We start from the raw sequence: 15,476 nt of genomic DNA on the forward strand, positions 1-15,476 counted from the left end.
GAAGAATCGACCCTTCTATTATTTATAAACTTACTAATTAACTCACCCACACTTTGTATACAGGCAAAATCGTTGTTTGGAACCAAATAAAATATTAGGAATAAAATTAGAAATGAGTTACTTGAAGATCAAGGAAGCGAGCTACATGAAGAGTAAGGAGAGGTGCTGCTTGGAGAGTAAAAAAATATGCTACTTGAGAAGCAAGAAAATACAGATTATAAAAAGAGAAAAGGATAGAAGGATAAAAGACAAGGGAATTTTTCTCTCCTAAGTTTAAGGGATTTTTTTTTTCTTTTTAACATTTTTGTTACTTCAAGGTCTTAGAAAACCTTCCCAAGGGAGTAAGGAAGAAGGATAAAGGAACTCCACAAAGGACTTCTTTCAGAAAGTGTTCTACTCACAAGTGTGCTCCTTAAGTTCATAGGCCGTGACATGAAAATGAATGATGAAACTTCATAATTGATGGATGATGCAAACACAAAGGAGTGTGTTTGGACGAACGCTTCTTAGTATGCTTAGACAAAGGAATGATGCTCAAGCGAAGCTGAGAGAACACTCTATTAAACGAGATGGGCAGTATTTAGCTTGGAGAGCTTTTAGACGCGCTTTACTCTAGTAGAGACCTTTTACCCTTGAAAAGGAGGTAGCTAAAAAAGAGGTAGTGGTTGTTCTTAGACATAGCCTACATCTTGAAACATTGAATAACCTCTTACAAAAATGAGACATGTTGAGACATAGGAGTAAACTCATTCTCCCATAAAGCACATGTTACACTCGTCTATGTAGGTTGAGTGCCCTTGAACTTCCATTCATTTAGTGTAGGTTGAGCGTCCATGAGCTTCTATTCACTATAGGTTAGATGTCTATTCGTTATTGTGTACTTTATAAAAGTACGAACCTACCCCTTATAATATTTCTAGTTCGTAAACAATTACCACAGCCTCCACCATTTTTTTTGATTGACTACGTCTAACTGTGAATTGTTTGTTAGTTTTGTACTTGCATAAGAGTCTTGAGATGAATTGAGGTCTAAATTCAAATGAATTTCTCCCGGCAGATAAAAGGTGAAACATAAATACTGTTATCTTGCCTCTTGAATCTTTTTATATTTTTTTCAAGCATTCGTTATTAGTAATTTAGCTCAACAAAATATTTAAAATGAAAAACCTCGAGCTTTGGGCATGTTGTGCTGATCAATACGGCTAGTGTTTTGTGTTTATAAAGGGATTTTTCAAATATTTGATGTCCGATTTCTGTTTTTTTTTTCCTGAAAGAATTATTATTAATCATTCTTTAATAGATCTCAAGTTACATATATAAAGGATAAATGTTAGAAATATATTTTCTAACGTTTAAATATTTAAAAAACAAATTTTAAAATACTAATTAAAAAACATTTTTTTAATTATAATTATTTTCAAGCATGACATTTATTATTATTACAAAAATAAAACTGTCAAATAAAAAGTCATGTTCAATATGCTAGTAATTTTTTCTTGTTTGACTGATGTTATTTTTATACGTCATTTTCTTCATTTGAATACTTCATTATTCTTGATCAACTGTATCTAAATTTATTAATTTTTGGGCTCCAGCTCCCATATAATTTATTTAACACTATATATGTATGAGGGTCTATATTTTATTTACTTGTTTTATGGGTTTTTTTCCCTTGATATATTATTTCCATGCTAGCTACTTAATCACTAGTATATTTTATAAAATCCTGAATAATTAGAATTAATGTCAAAATAATCGGAGCGTGGTTTAGGCCAACTAGTAATCGAATCTATCTATTGGCAGTCCAACGAAAATGCAAAATCAACTTACTGAACGTCCAGTTTACAACAGGAGAGCATCCGGGTCCCTATTGTTGTTGAACACTTATCACAGGTGGGTTTTGGTAGTATCCATTTCGATTGTGTAATTTGCAATGATGGGTAGTCCATATCAAGATTTTTACATCGTTAAAAAAATAAATGGTACAAGTTTTTTTAGTGTGATTTTGACACTATTGAAATTTTAATTTGTGAATTTTCCTTCTTTTTTTTTTAACACAAAAACAATTTAGCAACCGTTTAGGGCTTAACTGCGAAACATTGTAGCTCGAGTTATTATGATTATGATTATTATTATCGCATCAAAAGTTAAAAAGAAAATAGAAGGACAGAGGAAGGCGAAGGCATAAGTAGATGGAAGGAGAAATTTGTATATATTTATAAAATTGATATGGAAAATAAAAATGCAGTGGAAAGGGTTGTACATCAGCTACCAAGTAAACAAGACAGAAATAAAATAAAGTTGTCTGAAACTGAAGTCTCAAGATATGATGGGAGTGAATGGTGGGAGCAACATGGCACTGATCGCAGAAGTATAGAAAGAGATAAACACTCTATATGGTGTAGGGTGCAGGCTTGGGCAAATCCTTGACGATGCCGCAAAGAGTCTGAGTCTCAGGAAGGTTATACTCATCCCTCAATGAACGTTCAGGAGACAAAACACTGATGTACAATTGTTGTCCCAAGTAACGATTCTCAGCCAATTCCGACCTCAAATTCCACATTCCAGCGTTGTCGAATGTCAACATAATTGCTGCCCATGACTTGGGAAACACCTGAATCGTGTGCCTGCTCACTGCATCAAGAAGGTTGTAGTTCCTTCTCTTCGCAGGGTTCCACTTCCCGGGCTCAATGCTACAATAATCACAACAATTAATATAATTCAATTCATAAATTAATAATTAATAATAATTAATGGATGGGATACTTACGCGACAGCGAAGAAAGAATAACCACCCAAGTTGTAAGATTGAGGAACCTTGGTGGGGTTCTCGAAGATGATTTCAATGTAGTTACGGAAGGTGGCGTTGATGACATTAGGAGCAATGATGAGGTCGCCAGAGATGGCAGAGGGTTCATCGGAGATTAGGTTGTACTTGAAAACCTTGTCGCTCACGCCGAAGTATTCAGCCAATTTGAGTGGGGTTTCTGGGTCAACGTGGGAGACGCCGTTAAGTCCATAACGGAGTTTTCCATTGGCCCTGCTGACGGAATTAACCAACTTGATGGTGCGGGTGATGTTAATCTGACCGTAGTGGTAGGAACCCTGAGGGTTGGGCCTTGCAGCGCTGGCAGTGAGATTCCAATGGAAGGAACGGAATTGGTTAAGAGACAAAGCCCAGCCTTCTGGAGCAGGTGGGAGTTCAGGGGAGGCAGCGCCGTTACCGTTAGAGTAACGGATGACACGGGTGGCGGTCAGCACCTTCTTGGTGAAGCGCGTGGAAGCCACCATGTAATAATCCTTTGGTTCCTGGTCAGCGGTTACGAGGACAGACATGCACTGTCCAACGTGGACATCGAGTGATTGGTAGACGTTCTGAACCGTGTGGGACCCTTCCATTTCGACGAGCTTCATTGGGTGGCCTTGGATTCTGAAGTTCATTGAGTCCTTGAGCCCAACGTTGCAGAGTCTGAACTTGTAGGTCTTGCCGGGCTCCATTGTGTAGAGTGGTTCAAGCCCACCGCTTTTGCCGTTAATGTGGACTCCATCGGGCCTTCCAATGCTACGTCCACTGTCCAAAAACTGCCTCAAAGTGGTGTGGGCTTTGCCGTACCAATCACCCATGAGGACCCAGAACTCATCGGCTGGGTCAGCATAAGGGACTGGGATCAACAAACGGCTATAGATTCTAAGCCCACCGATTCCACCGGCAGCACGGTGTAAGCCAGTGGTTGGGTAATAGAAGTAGCTCCCAATTTGGTCCTTCACTTGGAAGTGGTAAGTGTAGTTCGTGCCAGGGGCAATTGGGCATTGGGTACCCAATGTGCCCTCTTGCCACGAGTTTTTCCTCTGTTGGATACCGCTCCATGTGAAGAGGAGGGGCTCGTCGAGGTTGTTGAAGACATTGACAACGATGTTGTTGTTGCTTGTGCAGTTAATTTCGGGACCTGGGAACTGACCGTTGATGAGAATGCCCTGTTGGGGAACACCCAATGGGGAAATTGTGCCGTAGGTCACGTTCCATGTGTAGTAGATGTAGGGGTCTTCACCCATTACTGCAGCTGCCATAAGGCACAGCATCAACGCGATCATCGATGACCCTTTTCCCATTTCGTCAAGATTTTTTTTTTCCCTTTATTCAACCCTTTCCAATCTCCTTCCTTTATTTGGAAGAAGATGGTTTTTATTGCTTTCTTCTTCTGCTTTTCATTTGAACCCAATACCCTCTCCTTTTATATGCCATCGTTCCAACCGTTTTCCTCCATAATTGCTTCGTTTTTCCAAAGTTTCCTCTCCGCCATAGTCCATCTCTGGTGCGCCTCGTGTATCGCTAATTCGTTCCACTCTTTTCGCCCTTTGACTTTCTCTTATTTTGAGTTTTTCTTATCTTAGCGGGGCATTGCTTTGGTAACCCTCAGCGGGTTACAGTACTCCCTAGCTTAATTAATAGCACGTGTATAAAATATAATTACATCATAAATGAATTGGAATTTTATTTTAATGATCTATTTTAATTTTATTTTGATGATCTGTGTTTTTAAAATTGCAAATAAATCCTACAAGAAGCTCAAGAAACCATTCAGTAACTATCGAGTTCCTACCACGCATTCCCGTAGACTTGCCTTAACTATTAGCATTGTCTCGAACCTCCCTTACTGTCAAGAATCGCTAACTAAGCCTTTGCCTCGTAGGAACCATCATGCAACATCAACAATGGCATCCTTGTTTCTCCACTGTGAACCAAAATCGCAATCGATCTCTGTCGCACACACGTCACCTATCACCACTAATCATCTCTTCCACGGGGACAAAAGCCTTTACAAGCCTTTCACTCCTAAAAACACCACCATCATTAAGATCTAACCACTACAACGTTGATGTTCTCGACCGTGGAAACCCTGGTCTGAAACAAGACCCGTACCATTGCAAACTGTTTTATGTACTTTCAAGTTGCCGCCAACACTTCGCCACCCCCTCCCCTCCCCAAATGCGTTTTAATTTTTAGAATCTTTTTTACGACACTAAAAAATATCTTTAATCACTCTTTGTTGATGTGAATTTTATTCTTTTTATTTTATTTGAATGAGCAAAAATTAAATCTTGCTCTTGGAAATTATGTTTAGCTTATGCATGTTGGGTTCAAACAAGAGAGTAGTAAACTGACACAAAAGCTTAGATATATACATTAAAGAGGATTATTTTGAAAAAATTAGTATCTAATTTATAGGGATTAAACTGAAAATAGGAAAAAATTGATGAAGCAAATATTTAATACGACGACATATTATTATTAAAAAAGTCACAATTTTATTGATCACCTAGTAAATATATTTGTGCGTTATATATATTTGTTTAAAATCTTTATTAAATAATAATTTTAATATAAAAATATGTAATAATAAAGTTTTATTATATTAAATATAATTACATTGAAAAAATAATAAATACTTTCTTATATATAATTTTTTAATATATTTTATATTTTTTTTATCCTTTTCAATGATAAGAATTTTTATTTTTTTAGTTAGAATAAACATAAAAAATAAATTTTTAAAAATAAATTGAAAGGACTGTTGAAGTGAAACTAAAGAGTAAATTTTTAATTATTTTTAAATATAAGTAATGTAAATTTATTATTTTATTAAATATTTAAAAATAAAAATAAAAATAATTACAATAAAAATAGATAAAAAAAAGTATTTACTAATGGGTAGAAATATAATAAAAAATATTTTTCAATAAATAATAAAATTTAGTATTATACAAAAGTAATATTCATTTAAATGAAATTTAATTTTTATTTCTCAAACAAATTGAAACAAATATTAACATAAATTTATTTAATAAATTATATAAAATTATTAATCTATGATTTTAAAATGACATATTTAAACTTTACTTATAATAAAAAAAAAATACTAATAATTAGTTATTCTAATTTAATATTTTAACTTTTACATATGTATTAATTTTAATAATATGATATCATAAATAATTATATCAATATAAAAATATATACTATTTTAATTTTTATTTTACATATAATTTAGTTCATAACTTAGGAATAAATCGTAAGTCCATAACATAACTTGATTAAATATTTTAAAATTTTTTAAAAAGTGTTCAAAATTTAATTTTATTATGAAAACTTTCAATAATCATATATTTAAAATATAAAATATTAATAAATAAATAAATATGGTTTAAAATATTATTATTGAAAGTATTAAAAAAATATGTTTATAATATTTTAAAAATTAATTCGTGTCTTTATTTAATTATAAATTTTTCTATTATTATAAAAAAATGTTTAAAACGTCAAAAAAAAAATTGAAAAGTTGAATAGCTTTGATTCACTTTTGAAACAAATTATATATATATATATAAAACGTTCAAAACTTAATTTAGATTTAAAATTATAATTTATTTATTTATTATAATATAAAAAATTAAATATGCAAATTCAAAAATTATTATAAAATTGTAATAACAAATTTATGTATTAAATTTTTATTATTATGATATTTAATACTATTTAATTTATTTTAATTATTATAAGTAATTATTTTTAATTTGAAAATTTAAATTTATAAACTTTAATGTATCATTTAAAAACAAACAACATCACTCCTAAAATTTAATTAAAAAATGATTTTAGTTAAAGAATGAACAAAAATAAAATAAAAAATAAAAATAAATTACCATATTACTATTTGATTTTATTATAATCAAAATTTTATATAGATTTTTTGAATTATCATTCTTAGAAATAACTGTAGATGTTATAATATCAATACTTTCAATAATATGTATATAATTTAAATCTCAATATTAAAATGATAACGAACAATTAAAAATTTAGTTTAAAAAGAAAATTAAAAGTATTATTAAGAAAAATTAATATAATTTGTATACTTAAATGAATCTATAAAATGAATAATATTTGGTATGTCAATATTAACGATTCTTTGTTGATTTTGATGTAAAAATAAAAACATTATCTATAATACATAGACATAAATTTAATTAGATAAAAATAAAATATAATACATGATATAGCTTAAAAATTATATAGTTTTATGTTTACTTAGTAAATAAAATATACTTTTATATATGAAGAATGATCTTCTTACATCAGTGTAAGTTTAAGAACTTAAACCTTATCTGAGCCTTTCATTTAATTTAAATCTAACATCCAGTAAAACAATAAATTATAACCTGTTAGATTTAAGTTAAATGAAAGATTCAAATTGGATATAAGAGTTTTTAGACTTACACCGGTATAAGAAAATCTCGCCTATATATATATATATATATATATATATATATATTCTTGCTTGGATAGAGTGAGTGTCTTTTTGTTTTGATTTGAGGTGACAAATTAGATTTATGTTCCTTTAATGACTCTCAAAATTTTAGTTGAGATGCGTTTTTGCCTCTTTAATGTTTAGGCATTGTTTCATCATTATTTATTTTTCACGTTACATTATTGGTACTGAAAAGTGAAAGTAAAGATACTTGCAAATCTTGACTAGTTAATAAATTTGATTTTTGTCATTTGTAACTGGAGTAGAGGTGATTTTGTTGTGGAAAGCCATTTGTGTCCTTCTCGTTTTCCTCTTTTAAAAATGGGCATGCTTGTTAGTTTCTATTATGTATAGAGAAGTTGAGGTGTTTCCTTAGCTTTCTAAATTTTTAAATAGCCTTATGGTTGGTCATGAAATGTAGTCGCGTAATTAAAAAGGAAGAAGATTATTCAGCAGGATCAACTTAGGTATCTCATTGGTCAAATAAGTTATTTTATAGGTTAAAATATGTATATGTTTCTTACGTGTGAGACAAATGTTGAAATAGTTTTGACATTTAATTTTGTCATAATACCCTCATAATTCATAACATTGTTCACATAATAGTTACATAGTTTCTATTTAGTATTAAAATTTGTATTGATCCCTATTACCATCTAGGGTTGGGCAACGGGCGATTTTGAGTTCTAAAATCCAAAATTGAGGCAATTTGATTGATAAGAATTTAACTTCCATTCAAATTTTCTCTTCAGTTTGGTAGGTAATACGTTGGACGGGTTGCAAATTTAGTAAGTGTTTACAGTGAAAAATGACAGTTTGTAAACAAATAATCTAAGAGTAATCTGGGGAGTGGATTTAAGTCCTCTTGAGTTCTTTTAAGTGTGTTGTGATTAAATTGGATGTCGTGAAATAAATTTTTAAACAGGAATAGTGAACAATGATAATGTAGAACTAAATTACAGCGTAAAGGTTTTCACAAAAACGTGCTTAAACAAGAACTGAAATTATAGGAACGAAAAGAAAAGTAAAGCAAATTAAAAGTAAATGCAGGAATGTAAATAATGCAAGAAAATAAATGTACGACTCTTAGCAATGACAAGCAACAATCGTATATCTCCTTGTAGCTGATGTCTGGCATGGTGCAGGATTTTCAGTGTTTAGAAAATTTTACATGCGATATCTTGGTGCAAAAAGTCGTCCCCTGAAAAATGAAGCTTTAGAGTATTTATAGGCATGCGGATCACCACCGTCCACCTTCTTTTGCGGGCACTTTCTTAGTAATTGTCTTCTGTGCGTGCTTACTTCCAACTGCTGCTGCCCATTATCCATATTTGCTTGTGATCGTGCTGGCAGTTAAGGCTCTTTCTGTAATTACTATTGCCCATGATCTTTTTTCATGTTGTTGGATCTTCATCTGATAGTAACTGCTGGTAACCAATTTTGACCTTTACGTTAACCTTTCAAGTCCTATCATGACTCTTCCGGACTTTTCTGTTTTTTGAGCAGTTCTGGGAGAAATCAAATAAACTCATTTGGCTTTGTGGACTTGGAGTAATTTCTCTTTTGGTTTCTATTTTTTGACTAAGTCTGAGGGGACTAAGAGCTCTTTCTTGGTTTCATAGACTTGAAATATTTTCTCTACTCATTCCTGTTTTTCAAGCAAATGTGGAGGGAATTTAGAGCTCAATCAAATTTGTGGACTTAGAATATTTTCTAGCCACTTCTTGTTTTTCGAGCAATTTTATGTGTCAGGGACTAAAAATTCTCAAAAACTCCTCGAAAGACTTTCAGTCTTGTGTACTTAGAATATTTTCCTGTTATTCCTATTTTTCGAGCAGTTTTAGGTGTAAGAGACTTGAAAACTCCTCAAAACACCTCAAAAAAGCCTCAAGCTTTGTGGACTTGGAGTAATTTCTTATCAGTTCTATTTTTGGAGCAATTTTGGATGTCAAGAGCTTGAAAAATCCCTTTAAAAAATTCCTCGAAAACCCTCCTATCTTGAGGACTTAGAATATTGGGACTCTCTTCATGATTTCTCATAAATCGCCGTTTCAAGCATGCAAAGGCGCTTCTTTAGACCCTCAACTCCTTGAAGAGTAGATCCTTCAATATGATTTTATCACTTAGAAAATTTTCCTTACTCCAAACAATAGGTAAATTCAATTGGGCCTAGATCAAATCTTAGTTCTATTTATTTTTGGATCATGCGTTTAAAATATATTTTGTCATTGATGAAGTAAAAACTAGAGCATAAACATAGAAATAGAGACTATATGTAACACCTTATGTTTAATTTCAATAAATCATAATTTTAAAAATTTAGAATAAAATAAATTTCATTTCAAATAAGGTTCTCAATCCTTGGTTTCATCAAATATTTTAAAATAAGAAAAGGCATTACAATTTCTATCAAGTCACTACTACAGGACCCATTCAAATACATTAGTTTTAAATTAAAATCCTAGTCCTATAGCAGTTTCATCTGCCCCTTTCACTGAGTCTAGTGCTGATCGTCTTGATTACCTGAAAAATGAATATAAGGGTGAGTACTCTACACTACCAAAACATACAATTAAGCATAGAGTCTCACCTCCAGCACATTTCCAATACATTAAACAAATACAAGCACAGGCAGCATTATCATATCCATAATCATAATTCATGAACCCATGCATACTCACGCCAGCCATACTCACATTGACACTGTAATCACATATTTACACCATGAATGGTCGCCGGTTACCCCCGTTTCACAGAAACCACGTGGGCAGTCACGGGTCGCTCAGCAAAGGTAATGGTCAGAGGTCTAGTCAGGAAGAGAAAGTGTGGCCCATGGTGCACCCGTTCCACAGTCGGTGTCATCACCACTCCCTCTTTCCCAAGGTATTTTTACCGTCCTCATCTTCCACACCCCCCAATATATCGCTGAACCATTCACAACACATTACAACGGTGTTACACGCCCTAATCACACACATTTCAGTATACTGCACGTAGCCCACATTTAACAATACACGGCACTAGGCTCATATTTGTTCAACTTTACGGTACTAGGCTCACATTTCATTTTCACAGCACATAGCCCACAATTCATTCAAGACACATGGCCCCTAGCTCATTTTCATTCATATTACACAGTCCTCGGGCCCATATTTTCACAATTTTCATTCCGATATACACATATGTATAAACGGCACAGTGCCCACATCACATATCTCAGCAATTTCCTACTCTCTACTCAGCCACATCATAATATCACACAAAATATCAGCAAATTACACATAAAGGAGTAGGGTAGAGTCTCCCTTACCTTAGATTGAAGACCCACGCCCGAACTCAACCACGAAAATGCTCCCCACACAGCTTTCGGCTTAAACATATGGAAGAATTCCATGAGAACCCTGAAAATTACCAAGAACTCCAATATCGCTCCCGAACGGCTTTGGAGGCAATTTATCGGTGGAATAGGGTTTAGGAGTAGGAGAATCGAAGAGATTTCGAAGGGATAGGGAGAAATTACTCTCCCCGAACCCTAGCCCCCTTTAAAACTAGAGAAAATTATACTTTGTTTTCTGCAGAATCTCGCTACAGTGAGACCCTCTCGCTACAGCAAGACTGCACCCCAAACTGTCGCTTTGTCGTTACAGCGAGACGTCTCTTGCTACAGCGAGAAGGCGACAGTTCTGGTCCTTCCTCACAGGGCCTTCTCACTACAGCGAGAATCCTCTCACTACAGCGAGAATCCTCTCCCTGCAGCGAGAACAGCCCATATCTCGCCCTGTACCTAGGCACTTAGCCCATTTCAGCCCAACCAGTCACACATACACATATCCATGTAATTAATACACATAAAATATTATTTTCAAATAAATCAACACACATATGAATATATATATATATATATATATATATAAGAATAATAATAATAATTAATATTACCAAAATTCGGGGCGTTATACTATACAAAAAGAGAACTAAGAAATAGATAACTACTATTAAAGATGAAGAACCATTGGTATACCATCGTTGATGTCGAAGATGAAGAACCATTAAAGACAAAACAATGTCAATGTTGGAAATCAAGCACTATTGAAATTAGAGATAGAATGTTGTCGAAAATAGAGGGTGAGGCATGGGGAGAGAAGTGGTGAAGGAAAAAAAATATGTTGAAAAAAGTGTAATGGTAGGCACCAAGAATGTGAAGATGAAGATTACATGTTTTGCGGTACAGATTGATTTCATTCTCAAATTAGATTCTCATAACAAAATACAAATGATAAAGACATGTAAATATTTTGGGAAAACTAAATTAAAATAAATTGATTTTAAATATCTCATGAAGAGACTATTCAGATGTGATAAAATGTACAAGTGTTTACGGTGAAAAATGACAGTTTTGTAAACAAATAATTAAAGAGCAATCTGGGGACTAGATTATGTCCTCTTTGGGTTCTTTTAAGTGCGTTGTTAACGTAACAGTACAATGGACGTTTCAGAATAAATAGTTTAGCAAGAATAGTGAATATGAAACGCGTAAAATTGGATCACAACGTAGAGGTTTTTTTTGCAGAAAGTGCTAAATAGGAAACAAATTGCAGAGACAGGAACTAAATTGCGTATAAGGAAATAAGCAAAAGGAACATAAATTAAAATGTGGAAAGATAAATGTGCAGAAATGTAAATGTACGACTCCTCACAATAGCGAATAACGGCCACCGTGAGTCTCCTTGTAGTTGGTGTTTAGCACGGTGCAGGGTTTCAGCGTGCAGAGGTTTTATGTGCAATGTCAGGGTGCAAAAAGTCGTCCCTTGTAAAATGCTACTTTAGAGTATTTATAGGCAGGAGGACCACCACCGTTCTCCTCCTTTTGCGGGCACTACTTAATAACTACCTTCAACTATTGATGCTCATTATTCACGATTACTTGTGATCGTGCTGTTAGTTGGGGCTTTTTTCGTAACCGCTATCGCCCACGATCTCCTTTGCCTAATGGTAAATGTTGATGACTGTTGGTAACCACTTTTGAATTTTGCAATGACTTGACCTATCAAGACTTTTGTTTTTCTATCTTTCGAGTGTTTCTGGGAGAAATCTAATAGACTCATTTAGTGTTATGGCCTTAGAATAATTTTTTTTTGACTTCTCTTTTCGACTAACTCTGGAGTTTTGAGAGCTTGTCTTAGTCTTATGGACTTAGAATATTTTCTTTACTCATTTCTATTTTTTGAGCAATTCTGGAGTTTTGAAAGCTTGTCTTGGTCTTGTGGACTTAGAATATTTTCTTTGCTCATTTCTATTTTTCGAACAATTATGGAAGGACTCTGGAGCTCAATTAGGCTGGCAAACTTAGAATATTTTTTTACCACTTCCTGTTTTCCGAGCAGTTTTGGGTGTCAAGGACTTGGAAGCTCCTCAAAACTCTTCGAAAAGGTCATCAGTTTTGTAGACTTCGAATATTTTCTTATTAGTCCTGTTTTTTGAACAGTTTTTGGTGTCATGGACTTGAAAACTCCTTAAAACTTCTCGAAAAAACCTTCAATTTTTTGGACTTGGAATATTTTCTTATCTTTCAAGCAGTTTAGCTATGTGACAAAAACCTCTAAACTAGCTCGAAATGTGTCCCTTTGATAAAAGGTCTTGGGCAATCTTCCAATACTCTTTAGGTTCAGGCCTATTTTTTGGCTCCTTCCTGACCTTCTAAAACTTATCGAAATGTAGCTTCCTTCAAGATGATTTTTAACTTAGAAAATTTTCCTTATCCCAAACAACAAAGCAACAAGATTATAATTTTGACATGTTAAATATGTTTTTTTATTTATTATTTTCTCTCATTATTTATCATTTCATGTTAAATTAATTAAGCGCAAATGTGCAATGTTGCAATTCTTTTTAGGCTTAAGAAGACTTCAATCGAGTTTAGATTTCAAAAGATTTAAAAGTATAAATTAGTAGTCGACCGAATAAATGTTTTTAACTCTCGTTTTTTCATTTGATTGACTTAATGTTGATTCGACAAATTCTATACTTATTTTTATTTGTGGGATTCATCAGTTTCTAATGATTAGTTTTTATTTGCTCACCTTATTACTATCACATGCTTTTGATTTGTTTGTCATACATTAGAAAAAAAAATCTTATCTCTAATTGTGAAAACACATGCTTTTGATTTGGTTGTCAAACATTAGAAAAAAATAATAATCTTATCTCTAATTGTGAAATTGTATTTTAGAACAATCCCAAATGTTTTGAAAGGGTTTGTTGTTAATGATAGGTTAAAATATAAAATTTTACTGTAATTTTCTTTATAGGTTAAAATATAAAATTTAACTATAATTTTCTTTTGAAATAGAAATTTGAATTATATAAGTTAGATTGAGAAGAGGAAATTAGTCAAGATTTAAGAGTTTTTATGTGCCATAAAGGTTTAAATGATTTTTTAAAGTGATGATGTAACAATTTTAGCCTTACAATATAAAAGAAATGAGAAATCCAAACATTTTAAGGAGAAAAGTACTTAAGAAAACAAATCCAACTAAGTTTGGGAAGCTAGATATTTCTATGTGATTTGAAAGATATCATGAATTTAGGTGCAACATCAAAAGTTGTAAGAATCAACTTATTTTTTCTTCTATTTGCTGGAAAAAAATACACCACAAAATAAGCATTTTACGATCATAGTATACTAGTGGAAAAAACATAAAGGTATAATCATAGAGCAATTGTTTTTAATAATTATTTAGATTTTTCACTTACAATTTTTATTTTTGGTGTATATGAATTAGCTTGTTTTTGGTGGACCTATAACTTTTTTTTGTTGCATGTGTCCTTTTATGTTTAGGAAAATGTTAATCTCAATTTTAAAGTTAGATTTAAGAAACTAATAATAATAAAACTTTATTCAAATATTTATTATATTTTTATAATTTTAATATGATAATGTATTTTTTAATAAAAATTATTAGGTTTAAATAGTATTATAGTCCCTATACTATACTCCATTTTGTAAGTTAGTCACTATATGTAAAAAATTTATATATTAATTCTTAAATGTACATTTATTCTTTATTTTGTCGTTACGTTATTTAAAATCACGTTCACTTTCTTTTTACGTGGCTAATGGTGATATGAAGTGGGTCTTTAACTATAACTTTTCGAAGGACCATTTATCTCCCTCATCTATTCCTAATCTTTCTCTCGCAAGAAACAAACCATGCTTATAAGTAATCCTCCTTGAAAGCATCATCAATCATGTCAAAATCGAGAACAAAAACAATATTGGTGAACGACTGTGGCAATTTCAACATCTTCCTCCAATGCATGTAAGAAACCTAAACATCCAAAACTATATTAACAATATGTGGTGCTTTGTTTTATACTTTAAAATATAATAACATACACATTCAACTATTTTAGTATTATTTTTTGTGTTAACTTTAGCTATCATGATGTTTTCAATAACATGGCCATTGCCTTCAATGTTTACTATCTACTTGTATTATGGGGTTCACATTTTGAAAGCGCTAACAAAGAGGGAAAAGTATTGCCTAACTTATGTTGTAGGGTTAACATACACAATGTCTAATTGTGATCCTAATAAATGGTACGTGTAAGAAATTACTAGAGTTTTAAGTGGTTAGGGTACAAAGGCAATGTGTAGATCTTTTATCACAAGCCTAGAATCCGTCTTGTTGAAAGTTTGGTAAAGGTGTATAATGATAAAGAAGCAATGAAAGTAGCTGACCTGCTATAATATTATCGCTCAAGAGTGAAAGTTTATATTGCGCATTTAGGGGTTCATGGTGATTATAACACCCTCTTTTTTTTATTAATCGTCTATTTGTCATTATTTATTGCTAGTTTTTCTTTTGAATTAAACTTATTGAGTAATGAAATTCTTATGAAAAGAGCATATGATGAGTACAAAATAATGAAAGAAGTTAGTGTGAATAGAATATAAAGTTTGGAGATGATATTGGAAATCTGGGAGAAATGTAGGGTGGTGAACGACATTCATATATATGTATATACTCATTTCTTGACTAGACTCCTGATTATACCTTTGTTAAAGAGTTCGTTATTGTATAAGTTAAATTCGTGTGCATAGGCTAACCAATGCCTATTTACCTATCTATGTAAGACCTTAAGAAGTGCTGAAAACATCAAATATTT

At 32.4% G+C, this 15,476-nt stretch overlaps 1 protein-coding gene across 1 annotated transcript; it reads right to left on the reverse strand.

The window, feature by feature from the left end:
• Positions 1-2,392: 2,392 nt before the first annotated feature.
• On the reverse strand, positions 2,393-4,110 carry LOC113859049 (L-ascorbate oxidase homolog). Its single transcript, XM_027491865.1, has 2 exons — positions 2,771-4,110; positions 2,393-2,693 (listed from the first exon to the last, which is right to left on the reverse strand). Exons 1-2 carry the CDS (start codon positions 4,108-4,110, stop codon positions 2,393-2,395), a joined length of 1,641 nt encoding a protein of 546 aa, XP_027347666.1.
• Between the last annotated feature and the right edge of the window lie 11,366 nt (positions 4,111-15,476).

Source organism: Abrus precatorius, unplaced genomic scaffold (genome assembly GCF_003935025.1).
Source record: "Abrus precatorius isolate BTA unplaced genomic scaffold, Abrus_2018 Scaffold2, whole genome shotgun sequence".
In the NCBI taxonomy this organism is placed as follows: Eukaryota; Viridiplantae; Streptophyta; class Magnoliopsida; order Fabales; family Fabaceae; genus Abrus; species Abrus precatorius.

Coding starts and splice junctions, on each gene's coding strand:
- LOC113859049 (XM_027491865.1), bottom strand. CDS start 4,110: ATGGGAAAAGGGTCATCGATGATCGCGTTGATGCTGTGCCTTATGGCA. Junction 2,694..2,770: donor TATTCTTTCTTCGCTGTCGC/GTAAGTATCCCA, acceptor TGATTATTGTAG/CATTGAGCCCGGGAAGTGGA.